The 20928-nt window shown below is 30.6% G+C and overlaps 1 protein-coding gene across 1 annotated transcript; it reads left to right on the top strand.

Annotated features, from left to right (window-relative positions):
* The first annotated feature begins 18821 nt into the window (after nucleotides 1-18821).
* LOC108487514 (inorganic pyrophosphatase 1-like) lies at nucleotides 18822-20706 on the top strand. The gene is made up of 4 exons (XM_017791871.2): nucleotides 18822-19126; nucleotides 19229-19350; nucleotides 19449-19650; nucleotides 20007-20706. The coding sequence occupies exons 1-4, from the start codon at nucleotides 18989-18991 to the stop codon at nucleotides 20364-20366; spliced, it is 822 nt and encodes a 273-aa protein (XP_017647360.1). The 5' UTR covers nucleotides 18822-18988; the 3' UTR covers nucleotides 20367-20706.
* The last annotated feature ends 222 nt before the right edge of the window (nucleotides 20707-20928 follow it).

The raw sequence follows: 20928 nt of genomic DNA, 5'->3' as shown, positions 1-20928 counted from the left end.
TTAATCTGGAAAGTTGTTACTGTAAACTACTATAAGAACGTAATTGCTCTAAGAACGATTATTCCGCATGCTTTGTCTACTGTTCTACACTGATTTCCTTGTTATTGGACTCAAACTGAGCTTTTTAAGCTCACTCCTATCTCTAATTTTCATCTTTACAGATAACCCACTAGGTTAAGACGCGGACATGACATTCAAAAGGCTCAGCTTGGATAATTTTATTTATTAAAAGTATTTTAGACTTTATATTATAACTTTGTTATTTGGAACTGTATTGATTTATTTAAATTGTGTCATTAGACTTAAGTTCAGGTTTATTCGGCATGCATGACATTTATTTTGATTTAGGTTATTGAAATATGAATTAGTAAATTATCATGCATAAAAACTGGTTTCCATTAAATTTATGTTAAATATCACTTTTTTTCCATTGCATAATTACCTAAATGAGAATTGAAAATATATAATAATTTAAAATCGACTTTTACTTAGTAAACCTTAAATTCCATCATTTTTTAGATAATTTTTTCTTTTAGTAAAGTGAAAATAACATGGTAAGTTTCTCTTAAAAAATAAGCAAATGTCTTAAAGAATGGTCTTATAAAACTTCGATCGATACTAGACCATTTTTGTGGCCAATGTAATCTTTTGAATTTGGCCTTAACGTCTAGGCTGAGTTTGGGAGATTACAAAGATAAAAATTGTAACACCCCAAACTCGGCCTGGACAGTATGGCTGGATCAGGCGATGTCACATGGTAGTGTATGCTTAAAAAAAATGTAACTTTGCTTAAAACAATTTCTGTTTAGGAACTTTTCATTATTACTTATTATTTCTAAAATCATGTTATTTAATCAGTCGAAAGTTTTCAAACTTTTATTCAATGAGGAAGCTTTTAAAACGCTTTGCGTATTCGTGAGTATTTTGTTTAAACATTTATTTCTCTTGAAAACCCGAGTTTTCCTAATTCTAGTAGTTATAAACCATAACTAGTAAATGTCCCAAACTAAAATAAAAAAAAATTCATAGAGGTCATATTTACACTAAAATACCCAAATAAAATCTAAAATCATAAATAAGGGCGAAACAGTGTCAAAGAGGTTGTGTGTCCACCATCGAGTCCTCCGCTGCACCGATCTGTCAAGTCTGGGGATTACCTGCACAGATTAACCCGAAGGGGTGAGTTTACGTAAACTTAGTGTGTAATCCCCATATAAACTAACAAACAGTATGAACATTATCACAGTTTGGGCCTAAGCCTTTTTCCGTAACGGAATCAGCTTCAGTTTGGCCTTAGCCCATTTCAGTACGGAATCAGTCATACAGTTGGGCCTTAGCCCATCAATGTATCAGTAGCAATAATAGATATGCAGTCACAAAATCCTACCCAGCCAGCCTCTACACACCATCTCCGTCCAACCCTACACTCCATGTGTGGATATAATCAACCCACCCATCCTTACACTCTAAAAAGTACTGAATGCGGCACTAGACAGTAATTTGCAGTTGAGATGCCAGTAAATTAGGCTCGAGGCCTTTCAGGACACTTCCTCCAAACAATATCAATCCCCAACCAAATGCAATGCAAAGTACAGTTATGACATGCTATATCATGACAACAGTGCATACAATATCAATTCATTAAATATCATCATGCTCGATAACATGCAAATATATACATATCAGTTATACAGTCATTTCAGTCAATTCGGGGTCTAAGTGGTGCTTATCAACCCTACAGTAGGTTCACAGTCGACTTGGGCGACCCATGCAACCTTAGCAGACATTTCAGTAAAATGGGCTCGCACGCCCATGTGGCTTGCCCATGTTGGCCCACACGCCCGTGTGGCCCACACGGTGACCTTGGCCATGTGGATCACACGACCTGGTCCAGATTCCTACACGCCCGTGTGGACCATACGGCCCAAATTGATTGAGCTCATGTGTCGCACACAGCCTCTCTGGCCATCACACGGCCATGTCTTGTACGCACGACCTAACTCATCAATCACACGCCCATGTTCTATCACACGGCCTACCACATGACCGTGTGGCATCAACAGAATGGTTTTTGGCTTTCGCAAAAACCTCGTTTTCTGTGTAATTGGGTACACATCTGGTTTTAATTGAAGCTAAAACGATCCCTGAGCACTTCTGTACCTATATATAGATATTCCAACGCCCAAGACCAGTATTACTTAACGAAACATAATCGAAACTATAATGAGATATCCAACCCAAAACCCTCAAGAACCTTACCTTCGATCGAGCAACCAGAATTCTATGAGCCTAAGTCTCCAAACAATTATTAGAAGTCCCGGAATCTTCACCTAAACGAAATTAACAACGCACATAAGGGACAAAATTCAATCGGACAAAAACCAACCTTCTCACCGAAACTTACTGAATCAATAAAGTCAGACGGTAAGCAGAAGAAAATGAATCGAAATAGGAATCAAATGAAGAAAAAAGAGGGAGGATGAATATTGGCAGAGAAGCAAGGAATCACATCAGGAATTTTGATGAAACAACCAAAATTTTGAAAAAAAAAAAAGAAAACTACTCTAGATAAACCCCAACTCCCAATCCCCCAAAATCTCTCCACTAATCCCACTACTCAGAATTCTGATGCAACCAAAACTCTGCCACTAACCCGAGCAAAATAAAACACCCTTGCTGAAGCAAGAATTTGAACATAAGATCACCAGCATATTAACAGTTCACTTAATCACCAGACCAGTAGGCCTATTCTAATATAAAATTACAAATAATCAAATATAAGCCTACTGATCAAGTGTAAGGCTTAATTCAGAAATAACAAAATTTTCTAAAGATGAGGCTTGAACCCAAGACCTCTCAAACACTCCCAAAACACTTAACCACTGAAGCAAATACACACTTGTGTCAAAATTTACAAAAGCCAACAAAACAAATTTTTGGGGCATTACAAAAATTCAAATTTGACCATTATTATATAATCTAAATTTTGAGTGTAGCATAAGGAGTAAATTTGAAAATTTACCATTTTCTTATCTAATGCAAAAAAAAAAGAAAAAAGAGAAGGGCAATCATAGCTATATAGATAAGGATTAAAATTTAAAATTTACCATTTTTCTATATACATACAAAAGAAATGAGAGGCTAATCCACGTGCCAACCAAAGGAGGACTTTTGGACCTTCCTTTTATATATAGTTACTAGTATGGCTCCTTACTACGCTTTGTGTTTGGTTAATTTTTTATCAAATTATAAAATAAAATTTGAAGGTTAAAATATACTTCAAGTCTATGTAATCTTCGTGCATTTAGAATTTAGCATTCGTACTTTTATTGTTAAGAATTTAGTCTCTTTATTTTTCAAATTTAAAAATTCATGTTAAATTGTTAACACCATTAATTTCTTCTATTAAATTTATAGGAATGACATTTTGAAACTTAAAAAAAATTACTTACATGTGAACCATGTAACAAAAAAAAGGACATTGCAATGGAAATAATTTTAATAGATAATTTTAACAAGATTAACAACTCTTAAAGATCATATCATCACTTTAATAAAATAAAGTATTTAGGCTAACCAATGACCAAATTATGTCAAGAATGTGAAGTCAAAAGATTAAATCTTAAATTTGAGCTTAGTATAGTGACCAAAATTGAAATTCAACCACAGTTATATAATTTACAGAAAAATGGTGCCATACCACTTTGCCACATTCATAGTTTTTCTTTTTTTCTCCAAGACATTCATATATAGTTGAAAAAAAAAAATCAATTTTAACCTTTCAACTACAAATAATTATTTTTCTTAGAGACTTGTCAAGATACAAGGGATGCGATCGTAAAATAATAAGATAACAATCACATATAAGGATTTAAATTATTTGGATCAACTAATACCATTTTAAAAGTAAATGACCAAATTATATTAAATTAAAATATAAATACTAAATATCAAATGTGAGCATAGTAAAGATATCAAAACTGAAATATTACTATTATCTTATAACTACGAAAAAGAAAAAAAATCATGTCATTATTTAGTCCAAATAATTAACTTCGTTAATAATTTTAGTAATTGTTTAAAACTTTTTTAAAATAAAATTTCAACTCATTATATCAAAATAATTTTTTAGAGTAGTTTTTTCTAAAAATCCACGAAAAAAAATTAAATAGTTAACAATATTAACTATTTGAAATATTTAATAACCAAAAATATAATGTTGGTTTCGAATGTAATTTAAAGTTGTAATTGAAAATATAAAATATATGCAAATAAATTGAATACAATTTAACGATATTGTTTGTTATATAACACAATTGCATAAATATATTAATTTAATAATATTTTAAAATAAATAAAATAATATTATATTAAAACTATATTTATTTAAAAGTTAAACTTATTTATACTTAAAATTACTTTATATAGATAGAAACAATTTAGTCAATTTTGTTATGAGGTATACATTAGTGAGTGTAAATTCTTTTTGAACATTAATCTTATAATAGGTTCTTATAATATTTGATCTTTTAATATAATGCTTAGAATTATTTATAATCCCTCTCGAACCCTTAAATACATTCAAACTCATATCCTCTTACACTGCTAACAATGTAAATGCCAATCGAATTAAGACTGATTTGGCTGAGGTGAAATTTTGTTAAATGTATAATTTTTAAAAAACTTATTTATTAAGTAAAAATGTATTATTTTGTTGTTAGAGAAATATTAAATAAAATTAATGTAGATATGTAAAACATTTAAACAACAATGAAAATAAAAATAGTGAAATAAATTTTTAGAGAATTTTTTAAAAATAGTCATTTAGTAAATTAAATGGTTTTAGGATATTAAATTTAGGATTTAGTTTTTTTAAAAGAATGACCATTATTAATATATAAATTATAAATGAAAACTTAGTTAAATAAGTTAGACATTTAATGTGAAATATATAACTCGAACAACTGTTCCAACAAAGGAAATATATAATTTTTTAAATAAAAACCTTACTATATATAATATATGATATTAATATTAAAACACGATTAAATTGGTTTTCATATTAATTTTCATATATTTTATCAATTACATAAAAATGTTTTTATTTAATGAGTTCGATGGGCCAAAATTGTATAAAACAGAAGGGTGAAGTCCAGTTCAATTGGAAGTTATAGGTCCATGCAAGTCATTTTTATATAAAGGTCTAATTCTATCTTTAATCCCTATTCTCTGTATACATTTAAAATTTAATCCCTATACTTTTAATGGCAGGAATTTAATCATTCTAATCTTCTGATTTGAAAATTAAATTCTAATTGTTACCCTTGTTGATAGACTTTTGTTAAATCAAAATATATGGTGTTTTTTTTTAACAATCTCTTTATAGATTCTGATCATATCTGTTCTTTTTTATATAATACCTAGAATTATTCATAGCCCTCCCCAACCCATAAAAAGAAGGATAATGCGCTTCAGTGCACCTGAACCCACATTCTCTTACATTGGCAACAATATTTATACCAATCAAATTAATACTCAATTGGCATATGTGGTGCTTTAAATATTTCAATTTTTGAATATTATTTTTACGTGTGGAAATCATGAAAGAAAATGTTTTGTTGAGATAACACTTTGTATTAATATTTTATTTCACCTATAAGTGATAGAAAAGTTTTGCTTTTATATAATTACACATGAACTTTAATTTATGTCAGACTACAACTTATCATCAAGTGAAACAGAGACTGGTAATAGTTATTTTTTTTTTTCGTTTCTCGATTGTGTTTATCAAAAGATTTTAAGTGACTGTTGAATTTTTTTTTTAGCTGATTTTACAACTCATTATTGTAAAGTGAGTATTTGTATATTTTTAATATTATTAAGCTATTTTTATATTTGTATTTAATAAATTTTTTAAGGTATTTGGATGAAGCAGAGTGAAAAATGAATTGGAGAATGAAGAATTGTGCATCGCCTTCTAAAGCTGTGGATGGGATGTTGGCATCGTGACTTGGACCCGAAATCTGCCTTGAATCACGATTTTTCACTAGAAAACCTTGTATAAAGTATTTCTTTAGTTCTAGAAGAGAGGATGCAATCTTTAGCTTTTTAGGACAGTTTCTTAATTTTATTTTTCTTTTCATAGTTAGAAAGAATTATTCAAAACTCAATTCGTTTGTGAATTGCAATAACTGAGATTTATTTAATATTAATTTTACTTAATTTTATTTTCATATCTCTTATGTTAATGACAAATCTATAATGAGCTAAATTGTTAATGTGATTATGAGATAAATAAGTTAATGATTAGTGATTAAAATCTTATCTAAAAATGATGATTGTGGTTTAATTTTCTTGTTTTGCGCACATGCTATTAATTCCATTTACTTACATTCGTTTTGTATATTGTTTATATTTATTTGCTTTATTAATTGTTGACTTATATTAACTAGGTGATTCCCACACTTTTTATGAATTTGATCTTCAAAATATTTTTAATAAATTTATTTTATTATAATTATTACTTGATAATAATACAGTGTACTTGCAATTATAAAAAATATAGATTAAAAGTTTTAATTGACCACAATGCACTTCCTCATAATATATATTTTTTTAATTCAATTTTTGAACCAAATCAAAGAGCATGACGAACCCAATCAACTTGGACACGCAGCTTATTCATGCATCCAATTTTGAATCTATGGTCATACTCTTTAGCTTCTCTCGTATCACCTCCTTCACTGCTTTCAATACAACAACTTCATTGTTTTCCTCTTTCAAAATCGATTTCTCTCTACTCAACTGCCTTATAAAAAAAAAAATCAACATCGATTAACCCACGAAATAGACTCATTATGTTTTTACAATTACACAAACACAGAATTCGGCGTAACTATGTTCAAACCGATATATGCATATTTGATAGTTATTGCAACCAAAATAAAAAACCTTCTATTCAGGTTTCCATCACTTTGTTGAAGTAACTAAAGGAACCTTTCTTTCACAATAACCAAAACAAAACAGCGGTTCACCTTCACAATTACAAAGTGAACATTGCATTTCTTGTGATGAAAATGTTTTGAAAATCAATAAAAAAATCCCTAATATTATAATTATCGTTTTAATTCGTTAATATTATACCCGCAACAAAATTTATTAACTTCATCAACTACAATTTTACTATATATTAATATTTATAAATATTTTGTCATTCAACTTTAAAATGCAAAGATATAATATCAAAAACTATATTATTTGGCGGAGTAGTTACGAACCCAGAACATAAACTATAAAATTATATCAATATTCTTTTTTTTCTCTTTTTCGTCACTTCAATTCCTCTCAATGATTTCTTGAATAGGATTTGAATGAAAAAAAATCAATTTAATGAAAGTTTATTATTGATGTTACTAATTAAGATTTAATTCGTAAATAGAAAATAGAGTTAGAATTAAAAATATAAAATTAAAATATGCGAAATGTAGGTGAAAGATGTTATATAAATCTAGTGTAAGGACATTTTTTTGTTTATCAACGTATTGATTCTTCGATCTGAAGTAGGTAAGCAGCAAACCAAAGTTTTGATTCTTAATTAAACAAGTTGAATAGACTGATTGAAATCGATTTCTTCGATATCCTCCTAAATCAAGTGGAATAACAAAACCAAACAAGGAAACTAAAGTATTGCTGGACACATACGTTTTTATTCCAAAACCAAGAAGCAGGCATGGGCTTAGATCAAACTTAAAAGCTTAGCAGTCATACATCTATCTATAAAAGTGAAAACTCAAGCAAGGATAAACTGACTGTACCATGCCCACACTATTCTACTCTCTTTGTAGCAAATGCGTTTCAACAAGTTGGCCAAAGTCATATCCCCTATATTTAACCCATCACATCCCCTGATTAATCACCTGGTTCGAGCAAAGTCATCAAATCCAACGGGTGGTATTAGTTATGCCAAAAGAATAATCTACACTACGAGGAGTTTTTTTCAAGATTAGTAGGTTAGGTTCTTATGGCTTGCCAGATTCCAACATAACTATGAAAATTAAATACGACATTTTTAACATCTCAAACTTAGCTTGGATATTATAGTCGAATCTGAAAAAGTTACACCAACTCGTTTGAAAACCCAAAAAACCCCAGAAACCTAATTTGAAAATGTAAGGTAAAAATAGAGTTTAACTTTGATAAATCATTTCCAGTTTTAAGGAAAAATCTTTGTTAAAGCCGTTTATATTATTATTTCGGAAAACCATTTAAGTGATCGTTTCGATTTGTAGCAGAATTTCTTTAAGTTATAAAGCTTTAAAAATTGTGATTTGATTTGTATACCGATTGCAGTTTGAAATATATTTTAGTTTCAAACATGGTAAAACAATTCAAAAATAAGAAATAAAATCCAAAACCATTCACAATCTAGAAGTCCCAGATAGTCCAAACAGGCGTGTGACTTTTGGGACTAAACACGCCCGTTTGGACTATTTGAGACTTTTGGACTATGAATGGTTTTGGATTTTATTTCTCGTTTTCGAATTGTTTTCCTTTGTTTGGAACTAAAATTTATTTTAAACTACAATGTGAATACAAATCAAATCACAATTTTTAATGGTTTATAACTTAAAGAAGTTTCGTTGCAAATCGAAACGATCAGTTAAATAATTTTCCGAAATAATAATATAAACGACTTTAATGAGGATTTTTCCTTTAAACTGGAAATGCATTATTAAAGTTAAACTTTGTTTTTACCTTACATTTTCAAATTAGGTTTTTGGATTTTTCTGAGTTTTTAAACGAGTTGGTGTAACTTCTCCATATCCGACCATAATATTCAGGTCGGGCTTGGGTATTACATGTTTAAATAGATTTTGAATAAGCCAATACTTTTTCTATATTTAAGAAATCTTTTATGGTGTGTTTTTCATTAAAAAAAAAGATCTTTTTTTCATCCTTTGATTTTGACTTCTTCTTGGTGATAGGTTAAGTTGTGAATAGTGGTTTTTTTTTCTTGGTACCATGGATTTACTAGTTAAAGAAATGATTTGTTTCGTATGTTTAACAAGTTTTTATGGTTAATCAATATCCTAATTTAAGGTTTCGAGTAAATTAGTGCTCTAATTTAGTTAAACCTAGTTATTTTTACAATGTTTGGGGTTTAGTGAACTAGTTAAGTCAAACAAAGTAACATGATATTTGTGTTGTTCTTTTTGTTGTTAAGATATTGTATTTGTGTTATCTATGTTATATACTATTTTCTAATTTATTGTTTTTATTATTTTCGTGTATATGTAAATAACTCGAAATGAAGGTTTTTTTTTGGAATTGATTGAGCTTGAAATGCTAGTCAGTTGATATGGTAGTATGTGTATAATATGTTTCGATTATGTGTATGTATGATATGTGATATGCGTCTAATGTATGTAAGATATGTCAATATTTTATATATGTATGTATGTCATGATATGCATGTAATGAGACTCTAATATATATGCATGATATATAACTAACTTTACTAAGTATGTATGATATGTGATATGCATCTAATGCATGTATGATATGTCAATATTATTATATATGTATGTATGTCATAATTTGCATGTTACAGACTTCAATATATATGCATGATATGTAACTAATTTTATTATGTATGATATGTTCATATTATATGTATGTATGTATGTGTGTGTGATATGATATGATATGATATGATATGATATGTAACATACTTAATTCTATATGTTTGATATTGTTTCATTGTTATATTGGTTGTTGGCACATGTGTTGTTGAAATATGTATGATTTGTATGGTAAATTATTTTGGGTTAGTGCTTAATTATGTTATTTTGTAAATATTAAAAATTGTTGGGTAACATGTGATTTTCGAATTTAGATTATTAATATATTTGTATTATGTATTGCAGTATTAAGTTATGACTTGGGATAGATGTGTGGTATACATATGCATTTGGGGTTTTATCTCAAATCATTGTGTAACATATGTAAGAGGAGAAGTACTTAAGTGGGATTTTGACGTAGATATCTTATGTGATTCTACTATGTGTGAGATGATAGTGGAAGCTGGGCATGGAGTTGTCAAGAACTTTCCATACTATGAATATGAGCTAGATTTTAGTGAAGGGCTGGCAGTCTGTAATGACAATTCATCATTCATAGAAATGATTAATCATCTTAGAAATCTAGGGTCCATACATGTATATGTTGAATACGAGGTAGACACACCTAAGGTGGTTGATGATATGATGTTACTGCCTAACACTAGGGAAGGGGAATTAGATAATTAAACTGGGGAACCAACATCTAGTCTGGAAGTAAATATTGGGGTTGGGGAACTATTTAATAGGTTAGGAGGGGAATCTAATGTGAGACCAGAGTTGGGTGGCAATAATAATGTATATGCTCAGAGTGGGGAACACAATGCTGATATTGGTGGATCTACTGGTTTAGACACTCCACTAGACAATGATGAGATTTTAGGCAGATTCTGAGGATGAAGGGGTTAGAAACATTAAGGCTTGGTACAAAAATTATAAAGCTAAAAAGAAGAAGTAAATATTGAGAGCAGATGAGGTTCACATTGAAGGTTTAAAGGTAGGTCAAGGTAGTCAAAAGAAGAAGAAAGGTCATTCTAGGAGAGAAAAATGTTGGGTTATCATATGAATCTAGGGGCACAAATTATGTTGATTTATTATATTTTAGGTTTTATGGAAGTGATTCATAAGCTAAGGTAATCTGTAGGAGAGAAGGCAACATGTATTTTTTTTTATCTTACTAACCTAGTCATTCATTTAGAGCTTGGTATGGTGTTTGATGGACCAGAGGAATTCAAGACTGCATTAGCAAAGTGTGCAGTAAACAAGAGGTTTGATACCGTCTATATTAGGAATAGAAGAGAGGACTAGAGATAGGTGTAGGGAAAAAACGTGTCCTTTTAGAATATTTGTTAGTTTAGATAACAATGATGGGTTTTACAAGATAAAAACTTTTATAAGAACCCATGAATGTTCAATAACCTTTAACAACAAAAGGAAACTTACAAGTTTGTTGGGAAACATTTCTTAAGTAAATTTAGGGTCATTCAAAAGAAAAAGTTAATTGAGATCCAAAACCTAGGCAAGAAAGGTTAAAAGTTGATCTGAGTAAGGGTTTATGCAATAGGTGTAACAACCCATTTTTCTCTGATGTCAGAAAATTCGACTTTAAGGTCAAATTTCTTAAACCAAGTTGTTTTGAAAAATTAAACCGAGAGGTTTTTGAGGCGAGAACAAGTATAAATGGTAGAATCATTAAGTGACTTTTTAATGGAATTAGTAAGTTATTAGAGAATTTAGTAATTAATATATAAGGACTACATTGTCAAGTAGCTAATTTAAGTGAAATTAGATGATAAATTAAGAAAAACCCTTAAATGAAATAAAACCATCATTAAAATTTAGTTAATGGAAACCCATGATCTAAGCCATTTATTTCCATTAACCATCCCATAATCTATTAGTAGCCATTAGATTTATTTTATCAAATATAATTAAACTTAATTATAAATGTAAGATAAAAGAAAGATGAAAGAGTTAGTTAGTGGTCATCTTTATCTTTCCCAAATGACAATAAGATAGAAAAGGAAGATAATTTTTAAGGTTTTTATCCTCTATTGTCATGAGGTATCTTCAAGGATTGGTAAGATTTTAGTTAAATAGATAGGTTAAATTGATAGATTAAATGTAGCCCATTCAATTAGAAGTAGAAATTGTTAAGATTATTTAGATAACCGTTGATAAATGCTTAGGAAGTTAGAGACAGATTGACAAGGACTTTGAATAATAGGTATGTTTTTGGATATCTTGAAGTCCTTTGGTTATATTTCTAACTTCAAAATTAAATTTGAACAGGAGAATTGTGAGTTACGTAAAACCAGACATTAGGGTTTTAAGTGTCAAACATAGGTTGAACATCTCATGTTTAATTTTAGTGATTTTCTTGTTTTAAGATGTGTGTGTAACTAAATTCATGTTAATATTTGAATTATTGAGCGTAGCTAAAGGCATGGTTGAGACCTTGAAAGACAATGGAAAAGAAAAGTTGATAGACATGTAACGAGTACGGTTTGTTCTAACCTAATTTGTTTTCTTCACATGAGATTATTAAGTAGTTAGGCATAAGGCATTATATTGGTTGGTTTGATAATTTGAACTTTATTACTTTAATTTAATAATTTCTTAAAATAAATTATATATGTGTTAAACATAAATGTGTTCAAGTAGTTAAGCTTAAAAAATTAAAAGTAATGATTGAAAGAATGAAATGTGTGATTATGCTGTGATTAATTTGAAAATGGTTGGTATAATTTTAAATGTGTATATGTGATTTTTATTATAATACCATGGTAAAAATTATAACAATTTTTGTTTCCATACTAAGATACCAAATTGGTACCGAGTTAGAAATAACATCCTAAGGTGTTTTTCATGTCATTAACATTCCTTGCCCAATCCATATCACTAAAGTCAACCAGTTTCATATTGTTGTCCCTCAAAAACCAAATACCAAGAACAAGAGTGCCATTAAAATATTTAAATACACATTTAACTAATTTTAAATGAGACTCTTTAGGTTCAAATTGATACTCGACACACACCCTCGTGTTATAGTGCAAATATGGTCTATTAGCAGTAAGACAAAAGGGATTACTTATAATACTTATGTAGTTGCTAGAGTCAATTGCAACTCCCTCTGTATCTTTGCATAATTTATCTGAAACTACATAGGTGTTCTCATTAGCTTTGTTCCATTTAAGTGAAACTTTTTTACTAGGTTTTATGCATACTTTTCTTAAGAGATGATATCCAAGAACTTGGAAATCCTCTCATATAATGACACGGAGCTTACTTCGGTCTATTTAGGGCTTTGGTGAAGTTAAACAAAAGGTGAAGATGTCCTAGATCAATAAAGTCTTTGGTATATTCCACAAAGACTTCTTCATTGATAAAACCATTCAAAAATGTGTTCTTTAAGTGCATGTTACACAACTTGATGTTCAAGTAACTTGCCATTGCTAGAAGCAATCAAATAGCCTCAAAATAACCTATAAGTGCAAAGGTCTTGTCAAAATCCACTTCCTCCACCTGTGTGTAGCCTTGAGCTACAAGTTTGCCCTCATTTCTTGTAATATGCCCATGCTTATCTATTTTGTTCTTTAATATCCATCTAGTTTCAATCATATTGTTGTATTTGGGCCTAGGAACTAATTATCATACACATTTATTTTCAAATTAGTTTAATTTCTCCTACATATCTTGAATCTAATGTTCAACTTTAATGGTTTCTTCTTCATTTTTCAGCTCAAAAAAGGATGTATACCATGTCAACCTAACCATGTCTCTGTAATTTGGTTTTGTATTTTCCCTAGTCCTCACATCGCTATCAATATTGCCAATAGTATTGCCTAAAAGATGATTTTTATGAACCCTTGAGAATGGTTGACCCTAAAGCAAATCAACATCAGTTTCTCTTCACTTTTCTCTTGCTCAATTATTTAATTAATTGCAACTTCTTCTGTAACTAGTTGGATTACTTCATCTTCTAGAAACTTGTTGAATATGAATCTTGTTGGTTCATCACATGTCACTACATTGATAAAATTTATCATAGATTTAGTTCCTTTGTTGAATACTTTGTAGGCCCTACTATTTGTAGAATTGCCAAGAAAGATACCTTTATCAATATGAGGGTCAAATTTCCCTTTATATTATATGTCCTTAAAGACATAAGATAAACTTGAAACCACATTAAAGTAACCATTGTTGACTTCCTTACCTTCTAAATTTTGTAGGGAATCATTATGGTTTTTGACCCAGAACCTATGAGAGCTCCTTTTGCATTAAACTTCACCCGAGACATATCTTGAATGGTTCTATTATTTTTCTTAACAACATCATTTTGTTGTGTTGTTTTGGGTGTTGAAAATTCATGCTCTATCTTATCTTGATCATAGAACTTTGAGATTTTACCATTTTTAACTTATTTCCACGATTACTCATGATCTTGACAATCTTCCCAATCATATGTCATTTTTCATTCATGATAAGTTTGCAGAGATTCTTAAAAATATTAAAAGTTTTAGGTTTTTCTTTTAAAATCTAAGCTAAGTATACGTAGAATAATCATCTATACATACAAATACATAAGTTTACCTTTAAGGCTCTAGTCTTAATTGGTTGTATCAAGTTCATGTGTAAATGTTCCAAATGACTATTTTTATAATAAGTGTCAAATTATGATGTGATTCATATTTTTTTTTTTTTTTGCCTCTCAAACATTCACCATGATTTTTAAGAATTGTTCCCTCTAACTTGAACTAACATGAACAATATTGTATCTTCCCTACTTTTATAAGCCTCTGAAATGTACATGCTCAAGACATTCATGTTATTGTTTAATGCCTTATGTATTGGATCTATTGCAATTGAGAAGGTCCACCAATCTATAGCACTTATCAATCATTCTCACATCGTTTATGATTAATTGATTAGATTGATTTTTCCTTTTGCAATTCTCTTTGGTGAAATTGACTAACATGCCTTAATTATATAATTGACATATATTGATTAAATTTTCCTTTAATCCCTTCGCAAGGAACAATTTTTTAAGTTTTGACATACCATCAATGTTGAGCACTCTTTAGCCTAGGATCTTGTCCTTTCTCCGATCACAAAAAGTTACTCTACCCTTATGGTTTTCTTGAAAGTCCTTGCGGTAGCCTCTATTTCCAATCGTGTGTCTAAAACATTGTCTAACAAAGTACCAAATATTATTAGTGGATATTTTTTTAGAGAGTTGTGATAAACTAGATTATATTTTTTATTCTTTCTTCTCCAGACTTATTTCTGTTTGTAGCTCGTAGAAGTTGTAAAATGAGCTGCAAATAAAGATACAACTGAATGTTTTCTTTTAATATGCCATTGAACTCCACAATAATAGCACTCATGTCTCTCTTTGTGCTTATGAATATTTTCTCAATTTGGACAAGTGTTCTTTTCTTGGAACTCTCTAGTTTGTCTAAGTTTTCTTTTGCTTTAAAAGGCATAGTAGGATTGACCAGCTCCTCTTCTCTATCAATATAATCAAGTCCTTCATATATTGATTCACACTTACCAACAAAAATAATTATGTCTAACTTCTAACTTCTTGATCCATGTTTTCAAGATAGACTGGATTGCTACAAGATCGTTTAAAGCATCACTAAGTTTGGCTTCTTTTTCTTCCAATGAAGAGTCTTTCTCTTCAATATTCTCTAATAGTTATTTATTTTTATAATTTCAAATAAAATTTTCATTGACCAATTTTTCATTAATTTTACATACCATATCATATTTTTATAGCATGGTCTTATATGTCTTTATGAAGCCCAATGCTGATCCTGTTTCACTATCACTTTTATTTTTTAAGTCGATTGTAATTTCTCTCACCTTAGTAGCAAAAACAACATAATTTCTTAGGTGCTCATAATCTTCATCCTTTTCATATCTTAAGTATTATCATTATATTTCATGCTAAATGATTTCTTTTTTTCTTTTTTGTGTATTTGTAACACCCTAAGCAAATCCCACATCAGTAAAGCAAGAGAGAGACCTAGACTATATAAAGCGGTAGCAACACTTAAGTGGTAAAAGACCTTTTGGGGGAGTATAGGCGCTCCTAAGAACAAAGTCATAAGGGCCATGTGCACTCAAAGCGGACAATATCTTACCGAGCTAGGTGTTGGCTATGAGGGGTAGCAACACTTAAATGGTAAGAGGCCTTTTAGTGGTGTATGGATACTCCCAAGAACAAGCGAGGACGCTGAGTCCCTAAGGGAGTGAATGTAACACTCTAGGCAAATCTCACATCGACAAAGCACGGGAGAGACCTAGGATATATAAAGGGGTAGCAATACTTAAATGGTAAGAGGCCTTTTGGGGGTTTATGTGCGTTCCTAAAGACAAAGCCGTAAGGGCTATATGCCCCCAAAGCAGATAATATCTTATCGGGTTGTGTGCTGGATATGACATTTATATGTAACACCTTAGGAAAATCTCACATCGGCAAAGCATAAGAGAGACCTTGGTTATATAAAAAGGTAGCAACACTTAAATGGTAATGGGCCTTTGGGGGTGTGTAGACGCTCCCAAGAACAAAGTCGTGAAAGCCACATGCACCCAAAACGGATAATATCTTATTGGGCTGGGTGTTTGCTATGACATTTAGTGATATCAGAGCCACTCGTTGTACCTCTTAAACAATGGTGGGGTAAACATCAGTGAGGATGCTGAGTCCCTAATGAGGTGAATGTAACACCCTAGGAAAATCCCATATCAGCAAGCACGGGAGAGACCTTGGCTATAAAAAAGGGTAGCAACACTTGAGTGGTAAGAGGCCTTTTAGGGGTGTATAGACGCTCCCAAGAACAAATTCGTGAGGACTACGTGCGTCAAAAGCAAACAATATCTTATTGAGATGGGTGTTGACTATGATAGTATTTAAGCACTCAGCCTGTATATGGCTACACCCCTCACATTTGTAAATTAAATGCATTTCTTCTTGTTTTTTAGTGTTTTTTTCATTCAAATTAACTTTTCCTTTACCTTCGTTGAAGCCTTGACCTCTATCATTTCCCTTGTTTATTTTTCAAAGCTTCTTAAAAAATTCATTGAAATTTTTAGCAAGAAAGGCCACCTACTTTTGTAGATCTTTGATAGTAATCTCTTCATTAATTTCAACTAAAAAAGCAACATTCAAAACAATGTTTTTCTCTAACTTAACTTTATCCCTTCTAGCTCCTTTCAGTTCATCTTAAAGGTTTGAAGTGACCCAATCAGTTCATTTATCCTCAAAGTATCGATGTCGTCGACCTCCTTAATAGTTGTTACTTTGATAAAGAACCTTTCTGGGAAGGATCTCAAGACTTTGCAAACCATCTTTGCATTAGAATGCTTTTTCCTAAGGGTAAAAGCTTACTTAGATATGTCAGATAACTTAGTATAAAAATAAGAAAGAGTCTCAACTTCATAAATTCTCAAATTTTCAAATTCAATGGTTAATATTTAGAGCTTTAACTGCTTTAGACTAATTGCTTCTTTATGTATGATTTCAAGGATTGTCCAATCTTTATGAGTTGAGACACACTTGGTACGTTTGAATTTCTAGAGGTCTATACCATCTAAGATTGTATTCAAAGCCTTTAAAACTAGTTTCTTTATTCTCATCAATTGTCTATGTGGTTTCAAATTTGGGAGTGTGAATACCACCAACTTCAGTAATTGGAGGATCCCAACCTGTTAAGACTGCTGTCCACGCCTTTTCATCAATAGACTTTATAAATGCTCACATGCTTGGTTTCTAATAAGCATTGTTTGAGCCATTAAGTATTTGATGGCTTGGAGATCGAGCTTTCTTACATTATTTAGAAATCGAAACAACATCTCACTAAATTTTTTTATTGTCTAACTCTGATATCAATTGTAAGTATTAAAGTTGTTGAGTTAGTTGCTTGTTTAGTTGCAACTTAAGAAATAACTTAAAATTGAAACAATAAACAATGAACACAAATAATAGTTTACATGATTTAGATTTGATCTTACATATGCAGAGACTTTCCCGAAAAGAAATTTACTATAATGTTCACAATACAAGAAATTAATTAAGCCCAGCCACACTCACAAATGTTGCAACTCACTATCATAAAATTTACAACTAAAACTCTTCCTATAAAAGCTTAGTACAAACTAATGAAACTGTTTAATTACTCAAAATTTCTCACCACAAAAGTTCCTCTCAATAAACGAATAAGTGAACATTCAATTTCACACATTTAGCATAAAATGTAGCTTCAATATATAGAGATTTCAACCTAAATGCATCCATGTAGTATGGCCAGACTAAACTACTAAATCTTCGCCCCATATCAATTATTATAATAGCTTAGATAATATTAGAAATAAATATAATGATTATTCACATCTTTCTCAAACACCTCTCCTTATATATAAAAAGATAATCATAATCATATATACTAGTTTCTTTTCTATCAACAACAACTCCTTTAAAATAGTTATGTGAGATCACAAAATTTGTTGCAAGGGATTACTTAATTTGCTACACAAAATCATGTGAAAAAATTCAACATAAAACAAACTAGTATAAACAAAACTAGTTGCATGATAGTTGCAATTTAATTTGTGACTTGTTGCACCAACAATTATAAGCACAAACACAAATAATACATGTTTGAAGAATTACAACTAAAATTAAATTATTATAATGCACAATCATAATATATCCGAATTTAGAAGAAAAAATCTAAACAAAAGTCGTGTATGGTGAGACTTAAATAAAATTACACATAATTTACTTAAGATGGAACTTAAACTTAATATCTCAAAGTTCTAAAGACATTGACCTTAATATTGAGTGGATACTTCTTGAATTATCAAAATTTATATCAACATAAAATATTTTAAAATTATTATTTTGTCCACTATTAATGAAATAAAAAATAAAATTTTTATTATTATTTCACCATACACTAAAACAAACTACTATGTGCAAAAAAATCCAATAGTAAATATATACATGCTATGACTTGAGAGACTATAAACCAACACAAATACAAATACACGTGTAATTGCTATATCTAATGAAAACTCGTTCACGTAATATTCCTTGGAAAAAGATTAGAAGAAAATAACCCTTTGTTTATTAACTGTTCATTCATTATTCTACACATGCAAATACCCTGTTCTTTTTTTTTTTTTCCTCTATATAAGAACCCCTACTTTGTTACGTGACTCTACACCGAAAAACATTTTAGATAGTTCTTGAGCTTTCTTCCATTTTTCCCGAAAGCAAGGAACATATATTTCTTTCCTTTGTTTTCCAATCTTGTTTCTTTTTGTACTTTGTTCGGTTTGTTTTGGTTTTGTTTCAGAGAGAAATGGCTGGGATTGTTGTGATTTTTGATTTCGACAAAACTATTATTGACTGTGACAGTGATAACTGGGTTCTTGATGAATTGGGTTTCACCGATTTGTTCAACCAGCTTCTTCCTACCATGCCTTGGAATCCTCTCATGGTATACCATAACTTAAAATTTAGACAATTTAAAACTAACTAAAACTTCAATGCTTAAACTTTAGACAATTTCGTGTTTTGTTTATGTGGCATAAAATTGCAGGACAAGATGATGAAGGAGCTTCATGCTCAAGGAAAAACCATTGATGACATTGTTGAGGTTCTGAAACGAGCTCCTATCCATCCTAGGATAGTCCCTGCCATTAAAGCAGCTCATGCTTTAGGGTATTTTTTCTTACTATGCTGCTGCTTTTTTTTCTCGACTATAAAACCATCATTTGGTGATATAGGAATTTAGAATGGTGATCAAGTTGTTGTTGCAGGTGTGAACTCAGGGTGGTTAGTGATGCAAACATGTTCTTCATTGAAACAATTCTGGAGCACCTTGGATTGAGGGAATATTTCTCAGAGATCGACTCCAATCCTAGCTTTGTCGATGAAGAAGAGAAACTAAGGATCTTCCCTTATCATGATTTCACCGAGAGTTCCCATGGCTGCAACCTCTGCCCCCCAAATATGTGCAAAGTATCATTCTTTTTTTTTTTTTTTTTCATCACTAATGGGATTTAATTTCATTACTAGTTTAAAATTACCTCCAAAACCATCTATCGGACCAAGAGATTATTTTTAACGGACTCCTAAACTTGCGGGTGTTAAGATTATGCATATGTTCTCTAAAAGAACATAGGATGAACCAACTGAACATAACCTGATTCGTTTTTGGATTTGTTGACACCACTTTATTAAAGTAATGTTCCATATGGAAAACATAATCTTGACATGGTTAAAAAAATTTTCTTAATTATGTGATACTCATAAATATGATGCCAAAACTTGTTTTCAACATATATTTTTTTTTCCTGGTTTGTGGTTGGTGACAGGGGAGGGTGATTGAAAGGATTCAAGCTTCTTTAGAAGGGAAGAAGAAAATCATATACCTTGGAGATGGCAGCGGAGATTACTGCCCAGGCTTAAAGCTTGGAGAGGCAGACTACATGATGCCAAGGAAGAATTATCCAGTTTGGGATTTAATTTGCAGGAACCCAATGTTGATCAAGGCTGAGATCTATGAATGGACCGATGGTGAAGAGCTAGAGAAGGTTTTGCTGCAACTAATCAACATGATTTCTCTTGAAGAAGACGATGCCAATTCTTCCCAACTCATCTCCGTTGACTGCAAATTGCAGACCATGTCGGCATCCAAAAATGCCTTCCCTCATGCCCTCCCGGTTCCTCAGTAGATCGATGCCATTGCTCATATATATTAGCTGAGTTGGTCGAAACGGTTTTCATTGTTCGGCTGCTTGTTTTTCTTTTTTCTTTTTAAATATGAAGTGTGTGTTTTGAGATAACTCTGAATAAACTTTGCGAATATATGATTGCAAAGTGTTGCCAAACTAAAGTTTCTTACTACATCTGCTGGCTGTATCATTGAGTCGAATCGAGGTGTAACTCGTGAAAAGTTATTTGACTCAAAATTTAATATTTGAAGTTTGGTTCGAGTTAGTTAAGTCAATAAGTTGAACTTGTTTTGTAAATAAGATTTGAAATTATTATTAAATAAGTTTTTTTTCGAAATAATTTTTTTTGATGAATAATAATAATAGAGTAAAGTTTGAACAATAAATATGATTAACGAGACTCAAATGCAGGTTATATCTAGAGTAGTCAATACCTTTAATTATTAGGTTATCACATGAAATTCTTTGAAATAAAATTCAAATCTAAATATTATGCTTTATATTTGAAAATATCAATTAAAATAAAATATATAGCAAATATGGAAGTTTGATTGGATTTATA

Source organism: Gossypium arboreum, chromosome 10 (genome assembly GCF_025698485.1).
Source record: "Gossypium arboreum isolate Shixiya-1 chromosome 10, ASM2569848v2, whole genome shotgun sequence".
In the NCBI taxonomy this organism is placed as follows: Eukaryota; Viridiplantae; Streptophyta; class Magnoliopsida; order Malvales; family Malvaceae; genus Gossypium; species Gossypium arboreum.
Note: the sequence above shows the minus strand (reverse complement) of the source record. Positions and strands in the feature narration are given on the sequence as shown.